General features: G+C 38.4%; 1 protein-coding gene across 1 annotated transcript in view; it reads left to right on the forward strand.

Moving 5' to 3' along the window:
• CDK13 (cyclin dependent kinase 13) overlaps window positions 1-19,767 on the forward strand; it is a gene marked incomplete at its 5' end in the record, with an annotated part of 50,186 nt that extends 30,419 nt beyond the window's left edge. Inside the window, 8 exons of the mRNA XM_017734589.1 lie at window positions 1,289-1,345; window positions 3,977-4,078; window positions 4,196-4,273; window positions 6,369-6,485; window positions 7,441-7,572; window positions 9,899-10,104; window positions 13,019-13,579; window positions 14,683-19,767. Of these exons, the coding sequence (XP_017590078.1) occupies window positions 1,289-1,345; window positions 3,977-4,078; window positions 4,196-4,273; window positions 6,369-6,485; window positions 7,441-7,572; window positions 9,899-10,104; window positions 13,019-13,579; window positions 14,683-15,539 (2,110 nt within the window). The remainder of the gene's footprint in view (window positions 1-1,288; window positions 1,346-3,976; window positions 4,079-4,195; window positions 4,274-6,368; window positions 6,486-7,440; window positions 7,573-9,898; window positions 10,105-13,018; window positions 13,580-14,682) is intronic.
• Window positions 19,768-20,045: the final 278 nt, after the last annotated feature.

Consider the following 20,045-nt stretch of genomic DNA (forward strand, 5'->3'; position numbering starts at 1 on the left):
GCCCCCCCGCCTGTCCCCAGAAGCCGCGCTGGAAGAGTCCAGCTATGAGCAGTCCATGGCTGGTTTTAGCTGCCTGTGGCTCTGGGACAGTCCCCCCCAGCGACCTGGGGTCCGTGCCACAGTGTTGGGAAAGGGGCAGTGGCCCCGGCGGGGCCGGGAGGCTCCGAGCCCCCCCCACCTTCCAGCAGGCGAGCTCCGACAAAAAAGGGGAAGTCCCGCCTTTCTGTGCGGTTTAAATATGTAAATTGTGAGAAGCGTAATTGGTCTTAAAGACTGTCCATCAACTCAGGGTCAACCCAAGACATACATTTATTTTCTAAATACCTTCTCAGAAATAAGCATGTAAATTTGAGGGGAACGTTTCTTTGTTTATGCGCGTTCTCCAAGAAATCAGAGTAAAGGTCTGAGGAGAAAAGTGGATGGAAACTATGACCAGCATATTCGGTCATCACAAAATGGTCACGTATGTGCTATTACCACAAAATGGTCATGCTAGCAGCAAATCTTGCCATAATTTGAGAACATAACACTATTGGAAAGTGATGGGAGTTACAAAAGTTTATCAGTACAGAAAAGGAAAACCACATATAACAGTCCAACATTAATTTCGTGTGTTAGAAAAGCTTGCAGATAGCTTTCTGTTTGAATCATCCAGACTTTACAGATAGATGGAGATTCTAGTCATTGAGCAGTGCCTTTTAGCTGTGGGAACTGCCAGGCAAGAGCTCTGTATCTTCTACTCTTCCCCTTGTGTCTGGGAAAACTCAGGAATGAGTTAGGGGTTATGTCATTCAGCAAGTTGGCTGCTGACAAAACTGAAGCCCTTATCTGGTTGATCACCCTGATTTAAAGGCTGTATTTAAACTGTACAATAGCACAACAGGACTTTGATGGTTTCCTAGAAGGAAGTATGACTGCTGATAGTTGTTTGCTGTACAAATGCTCATGCTGGCAGCAAGGCCTGAGAAAATAGCAGTTTCTTCCCTCATTTTTTTCCTGCAGAGTTACTGACTTGAATATTTTATGGTATAGACTAAATTTGACTAACATCCAGTGATATAAATGCCATTGGATAAGCATACCTAATTTTGCTTACTTGTCTTTGCTATTTTGTTAAGTTAGCATACTGTTTACTGAAGTGATGCAGAGATAGCAAAGCATTGCCTCTTCATTAATGTAGTTTGGTGAAGATCAGTTGCAGCTGTTTCAGTCTTAAACTTTACCTGATTTTGGGGGAGGAAGGTTTAACAGGATTAACCACTAAATAATTCTTTGCTTTTTCCACCAGAGGGCAGATAAAGCTCGCAGATTTTGGGCTTGCTCGGCTGTACAACTCGGAAGAAAGGTAAGATTCAATTATACTGTGAAAAATCATTCAGAAGTTTAATCTTGTTGCATAACTATTATGAGGGCCAGAAGACTACTGTTTAGAGGAAATGTTACTTTAATGTAATACAAGTAATTGCTTAGGAAATTGAGAGAAATACAGGTTGTCTTACACTGCATAAAACCACAAAAGTCTGTGCAAGTGTATTGCTTTTCCAGGTGTTCTGGCCATATAGTGATTGGAAATTAAGTTACAGTCCTAAGTTTCTGATCCTGTAAACCTAAGGTATATTTCTTCTCTTGGTATACCGAAGACTTTAGGGAAAGCAATTTTTATTTTTTTCCTGACACAAAGTAGCATACAGTTTCTATTCAATAAGCATTACTTTTGTGTAAGATTTAACCTTACATTTCAAGAGGTTCGTTGTATTCTTTAGGCAGTCAGTGCTGTTGAATCTGCTGGAAACAGAGATACATGTTTAAATAAAAGTTATTCTGAAACTTCTTGTGACTTGTGCTTCTGTTGTTCTTGGCTTCATTATGCTCATACTCCAGGAAACAGGTGCACAGTTTTTTTACGATTAAGAACTTCAGTATTTACTTTGTAATGTTGTATTTGTCATGTGGAACTGACTTTTCAAAATTCAGGCTGAATGTTCACTACAGTAGTATGTCCATGAGGTGGTTGGATACAGAGATGGTTGGATACCTGAGCTTACTTTGATTTCTGCATGTCTGTTTTGGGAAATAATATCCATAATGTTAGTTTTATGAGTTTATTGTTTTCTACAGAGCTCTTAGGTTGTTGATAAATGTGTTAGCATTAGTTTCACTGAGCTGTTGCCTCTGAACTGTTATTTCAGGTAAATATGTTCAGGTACAGTTATGAAAACTGCTGGGTATAATAGCAAAGTGAGATAATCTGAAGTAGCTGCTAGCTAATTACTTTTTGGTTTGGAAGTACTTAATAATAAAAGGATGTTATCCTACCTTCTTGTTTTTAACAGTACCAAACAAGCCGAATGTTGTTTGTTTTTTTTTTCCTCTGGTTTACTGTGTTTTGCTTGGGGTTTTTTTAATGTCTGTTTTTAAATTAATTTAAATTTTGTTTGTAAAACTCACTGTTCATTAAGGATTAGAAGTTCAGTGTCCTTATAATGCCAGTAGGAGATTTTACTGTACATCAAACAGCAACATTATTATGCCATTATGCATAAATGAACCCAAGATTAAGATAGCTAATAGAATTGCCAGTTGAACATGGGAGAATAATTAGAATCTCAGTAGATTTTTGATAATTCTTTTTCTCATTCATTTTCCTTCCGACCTGCAGTAACAGGTGTAGTTAATGTATATCAACAAGTGTATAATAGCTGCTGGTTTTAATTCATGTACTTTGCATGCGGTTTACTGTTGTTTAGAATTTAATACTGTTTGAAAGGGTACACAATTTAGTAGGGGCATAAGGGGGAGGAAATAAAAATTTAAGCAAATTCCCAGTAGTTGTTGTAGTTGTGCTCCTTTAAATGTTGTTCTGGTGGATTTAATATGTTTGGAGTAGGAGATATGACAGATTGCATGACAAGACAACTGTTCAAATAAAAACCACCATATCCTAATATATATGAGCAATGTATATGTAGAGGTACCCTTGCTTCAGAGATAAATAAGATAAATGATGGGATTGTTTCCAAAAACATACTACTTTTTAAAAATGAATCGGGGTTATGTGCGTTAATGAAAGAAAGACTCAGATGATTACAGTAATGATACCTGTATTACTGAGAATGCTGTAAGAGCTTGTTAGGCTTTATTCTATGGTTATTCATACTTAATGTTACTCTTTCTGTTCAGAGTTACCTAGTGTTGATAACAGTGAAAAATTGAAAAAAAATTGAAAGAATTCTGGGATCACTTTTAAAACATCCTGGTTGAAACAAAACCAAAATCGAACATATCTTTTCTGCTTTCCCATCTGAACTGTTGATGCTGTAGTTTAGCTTGCGCACAAGTAAAGTGTGTCTGCGTTAGTAGAAATCTTTCCTTCAGTGGGAGGATGGAAAGGATTATTCACAGTGACCAAAATTTCTGGTTAGAGCTGTGGAGAATTAAAGATGTTGTGAAATATAGGAAGATACTAGAAGCATTCCAGGCTTTGGAATCAAAATTGTTGAACAATATAATTCCAGAAAAAGGCTTTTATCTCTTTTGCTCATACTTAAAGAGGGAAGAGTGACTTTTTTTCTTCTTTTTAAAATGCTTGTAGAGGTCCTGTATTCAGTATGGTAATAACCAACAGTTGCATGGAATTTACTGGTTTTATCTAAGCAGGTCCTGCTCCGGAAATTACTAGCAATGTAATAAATATACAGTATTGCTTTCTGAATGATAGTGGAGATACAGAATTCACGTAGCATCAAGGTGGCTGTGTGATTATTATCTATATGTTCAGTCTGACCTTTTGTAGCCTTCATCAGACAATTGCATTTGTTTTTGTGCAGTTACAGCTTTGCAGGGCTAAAATGAAAAGAGAGTGGGAGATTGTACTGTTCTTAAACAGTATCACAGAAGTAAAGTCCTTAAGGTATCATTTTGTCAGAGGTGTGATCATACCCAAATGATAGTCCTCTCTTCTTCCTCCTCCTAACAGCCGACCATATACGAACAAAGTTATTACGTTATGGTATCGGCCTCCTGAACTGCTGCTTGGGGAAGAAAGATACACACCAGCTATTGATGTCTGGAGCTGTGGGTAAGAGTTTGGACAGAAGCGTAGCAAGGATAAAAACAATCCAAAAATAAATCTTAAAGTTTCTATCAATCTGTAATGAAAGCCATAATGATGGAATTATGCAAAACTGTTTTACAGCTGTATCCTGGGTGAACTTTTTACAAAAAAGCCAATATTTCAAGCAAATCAAGAACTTGCTCAACTGGAACTCATAAGGTAACTTGCAAGCATTTCTACATAGTAGGTGCCTCATAAACAGATTTCTTAGTGTTAAAATCTGAGATAATGCACTGCAAACACCTGCAAGTGCTCAGTTTTTGCTCTAAGTGAGATGTTAGAGGTTTTGAGGGGCAAGTAACAAGTGACTTTGGCACCGACATGAAGGTTTTTTTTGTGAATGTTCTGTATTCCTAGCAATGTACAGTTGATCAGTAAGATGGGTTTTTGTAGAGTAGGTGGAGTTGCCTGTTACTGAAATTGTAAAGAGAGCGTAATCAAAATGCCTGTAATTTTTAAGATGATGTTGCAAATTGCTTGCAGCAAATTAAAGTGAGAACATGGAAAATAGTAAGGACAAGTGGGATTTGGGAGGAATAGGTATTTGGGATGCTGCTGGCCATGAGTTCTTGTTTCAAACCTACAATGTACACACTTGGGCTTTGTTACTTTTGCGGGAATATTTCTGTTCCCTTACAAACTGCCAGACATTTGATGGAGATAAAAATTCTTATTTCTTTCCTTGTTCTCAATAAATCATAGAATGAGAAGTATTTAATTCAGTAGTACCAGAGCATCTTTTTCTTTCTCTTTATTCAGTGAGCAAAATTTGCTCTTGATTCTGATGTCATAATTGACATTGTAAAGGAGGAGGGGTGCTCTTCCTAGAAACAAGGGGAAAAGAGGGTGGGTCCTACAGAACTTACAGAATGTGAACAGTAAATGGTCAAATTAACTTAATAAAAATGTTATGAAGTTACATATTGAGATGTTTTTCAAAACAGATTGAACAGTAGCATGTTTCTGTGTAATGTGTTATTAGCTGGCCTGAAAAATTGAAGGTTTTAGGAGGTGCAAAGTGTATCAGTGGTTGTTTTTGGCATAAGAAGAGTTTTAACTCATGGGTTTGGGAATTTTTGGTTTTGAGCACTAGATGGCATGAATGCACATTGAGAATGCAAAGTTATTCTTTCTTTGTGTTGTACCTCTGGTACAAAACCCTAAAAATTTGTGGTTTCCTTCTGCTGGAAGCTTCTGTTTGTAGCTCATTTTTCCTCTACACTGATGCTATGCATTTTTTGCTGTTTGAGCATAATAAATCAGTTCTATTAACATCTCTGCTGTGATCATGTTGCAGTCAACAATTCTACATTTATCTTTTCAAACTTCATCAAAGATAAAGCTGAAGTAAATTCTGACAGTAAGAGATTCATTATTTTTATTCTCCCTCCTGAAAATACCCCAACTGGCATAAAGTCAGATTGGTTTGCATAGCACCTGGGCCATAACTAATAGATCATTAGGTCTCTTACACTAACCATTTAAATCTAATAAAAAGGAGGGCTGAACTAGGGAGAAATGTATTTGCAAAATGTCCTTTTATGACTGCCTGCATCAGAATTTGAAACTTTGCATATATGGAAATACGTTATTAGTTCTTCTGCTTAAAGTGTGGTGTTGATCAACCTGTGCTTAGCCGTCCTTGGTTGGAAAAAAGGATGGGGATGGAATGTGAGGCATAAGAGTGTGGGCAACTCCATTTGTGGAGATAGATGAGGCTTGAGACATGAAACTCATAACTGAAGTAAAAAATACAGAGGTTTTCTAGTGGTTTCTGCCTTTAGGACTTACTGAATTGTTTGGTGTTTTTCCCTTATGTCTTCAGTGTTAAATAAATCCTCAGTGAAAAGTGCTTTTTCAGCTATTTGGTATATCTTTCTTCAATGGCGTTGGGAGCTAAGGCCATAAAAGTTACTCTGAATGTGGGCTATCCAGTTCATCTAGTCAGATACCTGGAGTACTCTTCAGACATAGTCGGTTAAGTTTTTCAAAACATTTCTGTAGAGGATGTGTGGGCTGGGCTGAGGCAGAAACAGTAAGTTTGGTCTCTGTGGTGATTAGCCTTTGTAGACAATTCACCATTATGTAATGGTGTTGGACATTTTGACAGTGGAGAAATTTTAGCTAAAAATAACCCGAACATTAAAATTGAAAATTATTTTTGTTTTCACTGTACTTGCAAGAGTAAAAATGACAGCTGTGCTCGCTTGTGGTTTTGGAACTCATACCCTTTTTTCCCTTCTTTTTGGTGCAGCCGAATTTGCGGAAGTCCTTGTCCAGCAGTGTGGCCTGATGTTATAAAATTAGCTTATTTCAACACAATGAAACCAAAGAAGCAGTATCGTCGAAAACTGAGAGAAGAGTTTGCTTTGTAAGGATGAAGAATTAGTTTAGTCAACTGTAATAGCATTATAAGTTTTCTTGGAGACTTTATGAACTTCAGTATTTTTTGGAGAATGAACACAGATTGAGTGTAAAGAAAAATGGCTTTAGGTTCTTGTTCTTCCCATGATACCCACAGAGCTTGTATTAACCCTTATTTAATAGAAGTGTCAGGCAGAGGAAAGAAGGCTCTAAAATTTCGGCCACCTGTCAGCTTTCACCTAAGGAAACTATTTGTTTGGTATACCTGCTTGTTGCCCTGTCCAAAAAACAGGTCAGAGTATTTAATTGTTTTTTTATTAGTAAAACTGGCTACAGCTAAATACGTAGTCTGGTTGACATTACAGTCTTTTGGGTCATAAACTCATTCAACACAGAGGAGTTACGTGAACCGTATGTCTTAAAGTACTACCATTGGACTAGTTTTGTGCATATATCACAAGTGAAAGGTGTGGAAAACAGCTGTAAGTTTATTTTAAAGAAGTTGTTCCTCTCGTTCTGGTACAGTGGGCTTCAAGAGAAATGCATCATCCTGTTCATAGTAATGAGACTAATATCTTTGAAGCAATAGAATTATTTTCCATAAATCAATCAAAAGCCCAACTCCCTGGTGGTAAATTCCAAAATGTAAAGTAACAATATAGTCTTGACTTAAAAATGTGGGTGTGGGTTTTTTTAAGGACAAGGTTTCAAGCAATGAAGCAACACAAGGCAAAGAAAGCTTGGGTTTTTAATAGCACAGGTAGTAAAAGGTGAAGTTTATCTCTTCCTCTTGCTATCAAGCTCAGGTTGTGGGTGCGTTTTGTTAGTGTGTAAGTTACCTCAGGACTTAATGATCAGTCTCGGACTTAAAGTCTTGGAAGGAATGTGTTCGTTAAAATTTTGCGCAGAAGTGTGTTACAAAATAAAGATGTGACATTTCCCTCTATTTTGCACTTTTGTAGCATCCCACCAGCTGCTTTAGATTTATTCGATTATATGCTTGCCCTGGATCCCAGCAAGCGCTGCACAGCTGAACAAGCTCTTCAGTGCGAGTTTCTGCGAGACGTGGAACCATCTAAAATGCCTCCTCCAGAGTAAGTAATTTCCACTGGTAATGCTACCGACCTCTAGGAAGTGTGAACATGCACTGATTTCATTAAATTCATTGTGGTTCGGTAAAGGAGATGGTGGCAGAAATGTTGACGTACACAGTTGTTGAAAGGTGATTCTGCAGTAAAGTGCTTGTGTAGCTAAGATAACAGTGGTTATGAGGATCTGAGAATTGATTCATCATTCCTAGGACTAGTTATTGCATTGCTACCTTTAAAGAAAATATTATTCTATGAATGTTACTAATATTTAAAAAACATAATTTCCCTTTTATCTCAGTTTACTAGTGTCTGCTTTTTCCAAGGATTTTGAGGTCCTCCATTAATCTGAATTGCCTTCTTTAATTATAGAATGACACTGGGTATAGAATTCTGCACAGGTACTTGAGAGTTAAAGTGAAATACAGTAAATTGTTTCATGAGCCAGATGAGAGTCTTGGTTTTACAGGCAGGAAAAGTGAAATTGTGCAGGGTTGTTCCTGTAAGTTTCTCTAGAGGAAATGTCCTGTCGGATTTTTGCAGTGACTTTACAGTCATTTTAATCAGTACAAATCATATTGGAGCATGTCCTGAGGAAAAGAGTGAAAAGGTACCAGAGAATCTGCAGGTCTCATTCTTTCCTCAGTGTAGCTGTCAGAACATAGAACCTATGATATTGTTTGAGTAAACTGAACCTTCAAGGCAGCCTGTACTGACTTATTTTTAATTAGTTACCAGCTGGGAAAAGTGTTTGAGTTTTATGTAAGGATTTTATTAAAATTCTTTCTAGACTTACCTGTTACATACACAAGGTTGTTACACAGAATCACAGAATCGATGAGGTTGGCAGGCACCACAGTGGGTCATATGGTCCAACCTCCCTGCTCAAGTAGGGTTTTCCCAGAGCACATGGTGCAGGATTGTGTCCAGATGGTCCTTGAGTATCTCCAGTGAGGGAGACGCCACATCCTCTCTGGGCAGACATTACTAATGTTCCTGAAACATGAGGTAAAGAGGTTTCATTGCCTGAATATGACTGTATCACTGTGTGAAAATCAGAAATCAGCAATCTCAGGCTGTTTGCTGAAGTCTCAGAACCACTTTTGTACAGCATGTTGCTTATGTGCATTTTAAAGTAAGTGAATGGGAAGATCATCTTTTCTTCAAGGATGTGGTAATGCATCCATTCTAGAAGTTGATACATGGAAATCCAAAACAAACTAGTGATTGGTGTCCTTTTAAAAATTAAGAGGAACCACACTCACTTCCGGCGCAGCACAGGAAAGTGTCAACTGTTCTCTTCAAAGACTGAAGTTCTGTTTTGGGAAGGAGCAGCTGTTCATTAAAAAAAAGTGACATGCTGATTGCAAGAACCATGGGATACTTCTCACAATGAGTTCTTGCTTCCAGTTGTTTTTCAGAAAGTACTTGGCAGGTGGAGGGAGAGAATAAAGGAAACAGTTGTCATAATTGCATTTCCAGTGTCTCTTGTCATCTATCAGCTAATTTTATCATGTGCCTGGGTGACAGAACTGCTAAGACAGTTAATTTGTAATAGGAAAGTATAAACCACTATTTTTACTGCCCATCTCAGTATTTCTGTTACCTATGGATGGGTCTTTGTGTTCCTCAGGAAATCAGAATTGAGATGCCTGCAGGGAACTGTAATGGAAGGACAGAATTAGTGGCTGATAAGTTTCTTAAAAGAATTTTGCCTCTGCATTCATATGTTTCAAAGGATATTCCCTTGTTCTTCCTGGTATCCCAGCTTTGCTAGTGTCAAGTGCTATTTATTCATGTAACTTACTTCTGCAGCTTTTTCCTTTTTTCCCTCAGACTTTTTTGGTTGCCTGATCTGTACACTATAAATACTAGATAGCCATGTCTGTTACTGTGGACAAATATGTGACCTAATGACTCAACAGTACTTTTATAAGAGACAGAAGGACTGTGAAAAAACCACTTTCATATTGATAACTTAGTTATCTGGTAGTATGCAAGTTGTATTTCATAGCAACTGTGCAGCATTGATTTGGAAGTTTGAAGTACACAAATAATTCAGAAAATAATTCTCATTTTAAGATACTTTTTCCTCTTTTCTGCCAGAAGGACCTGTGCTTCTGAAAGAGGCACTCAGTAAAGAGATTTCAGCCAGAAAAAAGCAGGTCTGAGATTTTGCTGGCTTTTGAATGTTTCCTGATGTGTTGCCAAGTTCTAGTCGGTTCACCTTTCAAAAGTTACATTAGGTATAATTTAAGTGTTTATTTTACCAGTATGGTTAAAAAAAATAAAAATAGGGATAAAACTGATTATCTCCAATCATTCTTTGCAGCCTTCCTTTGTGGCAGGATTGCCATGAGCTGTGGAGTAAGAAACGCAGAAGACAGAAGCAGATGGGCATGACTGATGACTCTACAGCAGCTAAAGTCCCTAGGAAGGATCTGTCTCTAGGCATGGATGAGAGCAGAACCAACACCCCACAAGGCATGCAAACTTCTTCCCAACTCAAAACTCAGGGCAGCTCTAGTGTAGCACTTGGTCAGTAATATTTTCAGTTCTTATGATTAACTACTACTTGGATTGCGCCTCTAGAAATTTTAGATGTTACTTGTAGAGTATTGACGTCTCCTGGATTCTTGAGGGAGGAACAATATTGTAAGTTTAATCTTTGTTACAAAAGATTTGCCTTTGCTTTTGGAAACGTAAGTGTTCCTCTCCAATTTTACCAAACTTTTCAGCCTGGTCAGAGCAACTACCTTGCTTGCTCTGTATTTTGAGGGGATTTTAGCTCTTGCTCATCTATAATTCTTTTGTAATTTCACAAGCCAGTGACTGTTCAAAGTTTCTCACAATCTCCGTAGATTGGATAAGCTTTATTGGTATTGATAAACTGATCAGAAAGGCAGAGTTTAGAACAATCATCATTTCAAATGGAACAGATTCCGTCTTCATGTTATGGTAGTCTTCAGCTTTCCAGGTTGTTGGGGCTAAATCAAGTTGTAAAAAAAAACAAACCAAAAAAACCAAAACACCAAAACCACCCCCCCCCCCGCCCCCCAGAAGCTGGTATAACATGAAGTGGCTCCCTCTGTGAATTTCCCTGCCACTAATTCTGAAACTTAACAAAAGTATCTTGCTTCAGACAAGTTTTACAAATATAACAAAAGAAGTAATGGTTCTGATATGGAGACCATTTGAGATACTCAACAGTTAAGTGACAGTTCTCAAAATGTAGAAATATAGAGAGTTACAACACCAGATGGATACCTGTACGTTTAATGTAAGACCATTTTTGATTGTGCGAAGTGACCATAAATCCTATGGCACTGATAGAAGAGTTCAGCTGAAAAACACAGTTTATGCATTCATAGTAGCTGACAATTCTTTAACACTAACCATCTTGAATCAACCCTTAATTTAACAGTAGAGCAGAGCTCCAAATATTCTCTGCGAAGATACACAGAAAATAGTTATTTTGATCGTATTTTATTGCAATTTATTGCCTCTTGCTCCATTCATCTGGTTTCTCATTGTAAACCAGCTGTGAGATTCTGCTAATCTGTATGTTTAGGCTAAAGTTTTGGCAGCATTTTCAAGAATGACTTTCTGTAACTCTTTTTCCCCTATCAATGAAACTGTATTAGAAGTTTTTTAAAGAGTCCAAAGGATATCTTCTTTGTGCTTTTATAGCATAACAGCCTGATGACTACTGTTAGTCATTAATACTGACTATGCAAAATAAGCTAAGCAAATAGAGAAGGAATCATTCAGACCTATATTTCTGTTTACCCATATGTATACAGAAAAATATGTCTAGATAGAAAAGAAGACAATTTTCAGTGAAACATAGAGGCATTTCCTGTATTAAACAAAGCACTTCCGGAAGCCGTAATGCACCTTAGATAATACTATTAATAAGACACATTATGTAACTCCATGACCAAATGCATGCTTTAGCCAAAACTCTTGCATTTGTTTCTAATTTCTCCTTTTCTCCCCAAAAGGAGAGGTTAAAAAGACAATTGCTAATGTTCTGATTCATGAATGGGACCCCTGGTTATTGCATTTTGCAATTTAACAGGAGCTGTTCAGAGCTCAATAATTTTGTTATGACAGATTTCCCAGAATACAGTTTCCTGTTAGAATGAACTTAAAGCTAGCCAAAGGGTATGGAATAGGTAGATTAGTTTCTGTTTGGCATTTTTCTGATGAATTTCCACTGAGAGTCTGAGAGAAGTTTTAATGTTGAGTATACCATCCTCATATGTGACAAAATCTTCTGTTAATTGCAGCATCTGAGTGAGAGTCAGCAGTACAAGGCATAAGAAATTGTGATTTATTTTTTTGTATTACCAGAGAGAAGGTGGTTTATATTCATATAAAAATATAAAAATTTTGAAATCCCTGGATCCCGCTTAAGTAGGTTCCAAGTGCTTGTATCCTGGTGCACATCCACAAGTAGAGTTGTGGGTTGTGGATTTTGCAGCACTTTGCAGATGTGCTACTCTTAAAACTTGAAAGGCAAATACTTAATATTTTTGTGTGTCATGCGTGGCTTTTAATCTGCTATGAATTAATATATTGGTAAGATAGCACAATGGCAAGAATAGAAGAGGACTGAATGTGTTTTTGCTGACCTGGGTTAGAAAAAATTCAGAGTTCTGCCAGCTTGCTCGCACACTCATTTTCTAATTTTTAACTGCTTTCTTCTCTAAGTCATGTACTCATGGGGCATGTTGCAACCCATGCTGCTTCACTTTCAAAATAAATCACCACAATGGGTGTTGGAAGCTAAGAAACTACTTTGATATTCAAACTTCCTTATTCATGTATTCCCCTGCATCATCATAATCTGCTCTTATTTGTGGCAAGCTCCATTTAATTGAATTAACTGTATATCATCACATATTTCCTGCTACTGAGTGGTTGACTTCTTGTCCCTCAAAGTCAGCACTTCCTTTTGCATTTATACTGTGAGCTCCTGGGCTACCTAGAGCCAAGTCACTTGGGCAGGTGTTAAAACCCAGATGCTGAATTAGAATGGGCTGGAATATGACTGGAAATGGATTTTGCAGATGGCTACATTTTAACAAAGGGTCGTGATATGTCAAAGATAGGAAATTGGATTGGAAATCTTACAGCTGCCTAAAGCAGGGGGCCTTAAGCCCCAGCTTAGTTATATTGTGGAAAATTGAGCTCTAGCTTGGTGTTTTTCCATCTGTCCAAGTGCGTGTGTGCACCTCATGGAAGTCACTTTGGTTATATTGGATCTTACTGTTCCATTTCCTATAGATACTCTCCAAAGACAGTTAATACGTAACAGCGTTCCATTTCTGTGTTGTCCAAACCCATGCTTTGCCAGTCATGTCAGCCATGCTAGATTAGTCTTCTTTTGAGTTTCTGAAATATGCCAGTTCTAAATAATACTTAAAACCACCTTTTTTGTCTTTAGCAAAAACAAGCACTGGACAGCAGTTAAACCAGAATGAAGTGGCAATCCTGCTAAACCTGCTACAGTCTAAAACAAGTGTTAGTTTGGCACAGTTTGCCCAAGTATTGAATATTAAAGTAAACCCAGAGACTCAGCAGCAACTAAATAAAATAAATCTTCCTGCTGGAATTTTGTCAGCAGGTGAAAAACAGTCAGAACAGCAGCAGCAGCCGCCGCCACCTCCACCACCGCCTCCAGAGCAGGAGTCTCTAAAACAGCCAACGGTCACGCAGCCCCCTGTGCCATCTGCTCAGCTGGGTCAGCCTAAAGTTGAGACTGATGCTGCCCAGGCAGCTGTGCAGAGTGCATTTGCTGTTCTGTTGTCTCAGTTAATAAAGGCTCAGCAAACAAAACAAAAAGATTTTGTGTTGGAGGAGAAGGAAAATGGATCAGGAAATGAAATGTCATTACAACTCAGGCAGCCTCCAGAGCCCGCCACTCCTGTGTCTGTCAGCCGGGACGACGTGGAATCTCCGGCACCTGGCTACCCACATCTGATCAAGTCATTATACATGTCTGCAGGTACTGAAGGCCTTTATTGCTAACCAGCAAATACCTGGAGTACTGGAGATGTAATAGTTTGGGAGTAGAGAATTAACATGTTTGCCATATGAATCTGTGTGAGTATAGGAGATTAAACTGATTTGGTCACGTTTTATGTCTGTATCAGAGAATTTGTCTATTAGTGTAACAGGTGCTGTGCAGACAGAGCAAACAATGATACCCAGCCTAAGAGGCACACAAGTATTACTGATGAAATATTGATCATTATTTTGAGGGGGGGGGGGGGGGGGGTGTCTTTTAGGTGAGTGTGGTGGAGAATGGTGGAGAAGACAGTCTTTTCTAGCAGATGCAGAGATGTAATTTGCCAGTTTTGACTGTGTGTTTAGGTAAAGCTTATTTTGGTGAGACAGTATTTTATTTTGGGTTTTAATGCTGACTAGAGCAGTTCCTTAGTGTCAAATTCAGTGGTGACTGGTAACTGTCACACACATGGTTAAAGGTTTCCATTGGGGTGTAGTAGTGGCTTCTGTTGTCTTCCCACAGTTTAAAGCTCTGTTCATCTTTTTGGATTGCAAATTCAGATTTATTGTGGTGGTTCATGTATTGTTTTGTGGTGTTTGCAGCTGTTGAAAGAAATATTCTGAAATGTTTTGAAGGGTTTTGGGGGTTTTTTGACAGGTGTGCTTTTTTGTTCATGTTTAAAATAAACCTTGAGTTTTGCTGTTCTTTGATAGGGTGGCCTTTTGTCCCTCGAGACTTCTATCCCTATCTACTAATCTTTCCTGATCCTTCTGTGAACTTCTAGTGTTTGTGTTGCTCGAGTTTTGTTCTGGTTGTTTGGTTTTGGTGGGGTTTTTTTTAAGGAGCTTGTACTGTTTTTCTTTAACTGACTGTCGTAATCTTACTTTAATGAGTAACCTGCATTATGCTCCTGAGGCAAATGAGCTGTTGCCAGATTTTGTCCAAAATAATCTATATAATTACTGATAAATTTAACTAATAAATTCATGAGAATTGAAGTTAACAAACCTCAGTGTTTTTCCAGGAAGGAGTCCTTTTCTTTCTGGTCCTGTTATTTGTATATTTTTATTCCAAAGGGGTTTTTTTTTTCATCTTCTTAGGTCAAGAGGATTTGGCTAGGCAGTCTGAGATGAGACTTCTGAACCGAACACCTGAGCAGGAGCGCCCTCGGATCTTGCCTCCAGACCAGCGTCCCCCCGAGCCACCGGAGCCTCCGCCGCTCACTGATGAAGACCTTGATTATCGGACAGAGAATCAGCATTTGCCTATAGGTAACTCTTCAGGAACAGATCCTCACGCAGGAGTGAAAGCAGCTCTTCTGCAGCTGCTGGCTCAGCATCAAGCTCAGGCGACAACAGAGGAGCCAGTACAAACGAGTGTGGATTATCAGGCTAGAGATTCCTATGTAACAGGCCCAGACTACAAGGATAACTTTGGATCATCGTCCTTCTCATCTGCCTGTTACAGCACTAGCGATGGAATAGGAAGCAGATCATCAGGAGTATTAGAAAGGAGGAGTTTCCTTGGAAACTCAGATATTCAGTCTTTGGATAACTACAGTACTGCTTCATCTCACTCTGGTGCTGCCCCTCCTCCATCAGCCTTTCCAGAATCCTTTCCCAGCTCAGTAACTGGTTATGGAGACATTTACCTCAACGCTGGCCCCATGCTGTTCAGTGGAGATAAAGACCATAGGTTTGAATACAGCCATGGCCCAATCCCAGTTTTGGGGAGCAGCAGTGATGCTTCCACAGGGCCAGAGAGTACGCACTCTTTGCCCACAAAGATGCACAACTATAGCTATGGAAGTAATTTACAGGAAAATCCCACTGGCATCAGCCACATGCATGGACAAACTTGGACTTCTCCTGCCCAAGGACCTGGCTATTCCCAAGGATACAGGGGACACATTAGCACATCTGCAGTGAGAGGGCGAGGCAGAGGATTACCATATTGAGTATCTGTTTTTCCTCAGGCACATCATTTTTATCTGGAAAAACTTTTTTTCCCCCCCCTAGCTGCAATTTAAAGCAGCAATTCAACAGACTTGAATAATGTTAATTCAACAGCTTTATTTTTATGTGGAAAAGGGTCTTGCATACAGTAGGAAAAATTAAAAAATGCTTACAACTCATGCTGTCTAAAAACTAGATGACTTGATTGTACATGTTCACAAACTCTAGTTCTGACTTTTATTTTGTATTTTGGCAGTTTTAAGTGGATGCTAAATTTAGGGACATCAGCTTTTTATGACAGTCTTTCAGATCTTCTGAACTATGCACATTTGTGCTTTTTTTGTAAGTTTGGACCAACTTTTATGTAAAAAAGAAATTTTACAACAATCAAAGCAGGGCACTGATTTATTTGGTATTTTTCTTTTACAAAACTACCTTTAGTCAAAGGTCACTGTCAGTCTTTGCACTGCTTTCAGTGTTATTGTGGAAGGTGTACTTCGTGCTCATTTCAGATAATAAAACACAACCTTTCTCTTGATGCAAAATTTTATAAATATTTGGTCAACGTTTTTTTTTTCTTTCAAGAAAAAAAAAAAAAGGGTGTTCTGGTCAAATGTTCTCTCCATCTCCCACGCTTGTTTATATAAAAACTGTTTTACTTGAATGGTAAGTGCCTTAACATGTAAGCTTAAGGTCTGCAAAAATTTGGAAGTACTTCATAGGTTGCTATGAACATGATGCCTAAACCTAGGTAATTAACAAGAGAATTCAGATAATAATAAGAAACTCGAACAGGTCATAACCTTGTGCTGTTTGCTTCACATGGGCCAGTTACTTAGAGACCTGATTTTACCTAGATAAAATTGTAATTTCCAAACTGAACTTCATGAGAAATGTTGAAAGTGAGAAGAATGAAGAGTGTAGTTTTTCCTCAGCTCCCTGTTGGACTTGTAGTAAGTGTTTTAGTTCCTCTGCCAAATAAACTATACTTATTATGTCCTTACCAAGTGATGACATTAGTTTTTTTTCTCTTAAATGTCAACAGCAGTAATTTCTTTACTTTGTGTGAAAAGCTGACACTGTTGTCTTTTTACCCCAAGTACTGCATTGTAGGAAGTAACCAAAGGAAAAAAGACCAGTATTTAAAGCAATGGCAAAACATTTGACACTAGTTGTAATTCGCTCTAAACTTGTGATTGTGCCAATTAATTGATTTTATAGCTGCTATTCCACAGAACATTTTAATATTGGAATTGAGTGTCTCGGAACAGCTAAAATTTTTATAGTTAAAACTCTTACAAAGAGCCACTCCTCATACTAATTACAACTTCCAGCATGGTTTCTTTTTTGTTTCCTCTGATAACAAGTGGTCTCTCTCCTGCAGAGAGGAGGTATGGTTATATTTTGCCTGTACGTAATAGGATGTCTTGAAGCCCATATTGGAAACAATTTTCCAACTGATTATCCAGTTGACAAATCGGTACCTTATGTAACTGAGTGTTTAAGTACTACTTTTTAAAAAGTAAAATTTCTACTTACACTATTACAAATGTCTTGTCAATGACTTTTGGGATTTTCAGAATAGAAGCCAAAGCTGTTAGTGTTTTGTTTTAATTGAAAATCCTGGTTCATATATGGCTAATTCCCACACTGTAGAGCATGGCGAAACTCCCTTCGCTAACTGCGGAGTGTTTGAGGATCTGGCAGTTGAGGAATGGAGAGCGTCCTGCTGCTTATGCTGTCCCCAAGTCTGGCAGTTGCCTTCACTAGACACAGCAGAAAATCCTGCTATCTGAAAATGAAAGTGGCCACGTCAGTAAAATACTTACAACCTGAATAGGCCGTGCTTAAGAAAGGCAAAAGCTTCACATGAATTACAGTTCACTGGACTGTTTTTCCCTTGAGTAAGGACACCCCTGTAGCATTTTTCTGCTAGTAAAATTATAAAGACAAAAATCATTAGTGTCATTTAGATATGGGCAATGCTGGCTAAAGCTCTTTGTTTACTATTCTTTAAAAAACCCAGACCCACAAATATACACACACATTGCTTTGTTTTTTTGTTTTTTTAGAATCAAGCAAAAGACTTTCAAAGCTTATATGCGCTTACTTTCACTAAAGATGTGCAGTCTGGGGTTACTCACCTGCACTTGAAGTGAAATTGCAAACAATAGTGGTCTAAAAACACAGGTAAGTTCAAATGGAAAGTAGATCTCGGAGGACTAAATTGATTGACTTCCAGTACAAAATGCAAGGAAAAAGTTGAGTCTCCTACATTCCCTTTTAGACATAAATTTTCAAGTCATTTAGTTCGCTTCATTCAGTGCAGAGAAGTCAGTCCCCTCTGCATGTGTAAATGAATGTGCAGTTTCCTCATGGGCTGGCAGCACTCTCATACATTTTTCTACCAAAATGGATTTCAGTCCTTTGCCATGAAAAAAACTCCAGTAGCCCCAGCACAAGTAATCCTGACTGTGAGGAGAGCGGAGGTGCAATAAACAAGTTATTTCCAGATGAATCAGAAACAAGACTGTGGCATGCTGTAGCAGATGAATACTGTACAATGACTTTTCCCCAGCTTAAAGATTACTAGCCTGTGACTTTGAACACTGTATTTGCCTGGCACAGCAGTGTTGGGATAATTTGGAGGGAAAGTTAGTGTATTTCCGTATGTGATAACTCTGAAAAGATTGCCTTCTCTGCAACCCAGGGAATCTTCTTGGCTCTTTTGCTGACACCTTTCCTCCTGGGCTGGTGGGGGCTGGGTACAGGTGAGGAGCTTTGCCCTTGAGGGTGTGGCAGGAGGGTTGCAGCCACACTCCCCTGGCCTGGAATTGTGTCTGGGCAGGTTAGCAGCCAGGGAACTGCCCGGATCTAAGGTCCACATTCATTTTTACTGGACCTGTGTATTACCTGTCAGCATTTCTTTTGAATTAAATCACATGACTAGGTGCTTATGGCAGCGTTTTACCCTTATGAGTGAACTCCACTCAGCAGAGGCTGTACTAGTTTGGCATTTTATATCACGTGGCTCTTGCATTTTTGATGCAGTAGTAGGCATTCTGAAAACAGCATTATTTTTCTGTGGAGCTGTGGCTTTTGTTACTTTCTCCCTCATACCTTTGGGTTTATGTTTTCTGTGCTGCAATTCCAAAGTGAGCTACAGAGACCTGGATACTACATCGAAAAGTAAGTGTTGTGTGTTTGTGTTTCTAAATAAACGTAGTGAAATACTGTAATAATGGACTATCACATAGCAAGTACTTAATTATTTATATTAAGTGGTCTTTAGCCATACTAAGAGGAAGAAAGCAAGCACAACTGGACTGCTTATGACCATGACTTAAAACACTTAGACTATTAAAATGCTAAATTCAGCCAAAGGAAAAAGAAACCGCTTTTATGGATTATGGTTGTTGTTATCCTGAACAGAATGAACAGTGCTACGGAAGAGGTATAAAAATACATGTATCCTTAAATGTTAATATCATTTCTTGGATAAATTTTAAATGGCAAACTTCTGTATTTTCTTATGCTTCCATAAAATGTGGTCTCTTATTAAAATTTCTCCATCCCACAGTAGTGTCAGGTGCTTTCTAGAAGCAGAGGCAGTAAGTGTCACGTTGTAAGTTCTTATGGGTTTGAGTGCTCTTCTCCTTTTGCTTGGTGTAGGACGCAGTTTCAGTTTTGGTGGAGTTTACAGTTGGATAGGTTTGATAATTGTGTGGTAAAAACTGAAGTACTGAAGTAACACAGGATACCTCTTGTCTGCAGGCAAATTAGGTCTTGGACCATGAATTCTGTTTCCGAGAGACGAAAATGTCAGATGTACTACGCATTCTTCTTTTCATTAATAAAACACTCAAGTGTTTTACATACAACATTTCTCCAGTCTGTTCTGTTACAGTGTTTTTTACATGAGGAAATTTTGGTTATTACCCTTCTTGAGAGTTTTGGGATGTTCTATATTTACAGAAGTGTGTCATGAAATTAAGGAATCACCAGACAATTTATTTGAATTCTGTATTTAAAAATAAAATGACCTTGGGTTGACTTAAAATCAAATTAACTTGCTTATCAGGGTGAAGAAACTTTATTGCAGGAGTTCTTTCAAGACAACTTAATTTAAAATAAATTGTTATGCTTTAGCTTGCTTACTCTTTGTTATTTTAAGCCATTTGTATATAAAATGTATTGTGCAGCCTGTAAATAAAATACATGAAAATTGAAGTCTTTCGTTGTTTTCCCTCTCTGCTTGTCAAATAGCATTTCAAAAGAACATTGGGTTAAACTAAGAATGTTTTTAGTGTATTGAAATTCTGCAAGTTATTAATAAAACCCCTTTACTGCTCCAGTCCTGTTTCAAAGGAGCCCTCCAGGGACTGGCAGTATGAGGCTTTGCTGGCAGAGTGGGTGATGCAGGAGCCAAGGTGCAGCAGAGCATCCCTTCGAGCACTGATGGTGCCCTGAGACCAGGCAGAGTGCTGGGATGTGGGTGTGGGACAGGG

This window comes from Corvus brachyrhynchos, unplaced genomic scaffold, assembly GCF_000691975.1.
Source record: "Corvus brachyrhynchos isolate BGI_N302 unplaced genomic scaffold, ASM69197v1 scaffold94, whole genome shotgun sequence".
NCBI classification, from domain to species: domain Eukaryota; kingdom Metazoa; phylum Chordata; class Aves; order Passeriformes; family Corvidae; genus Corvus; species Corvus brachyrhynchos.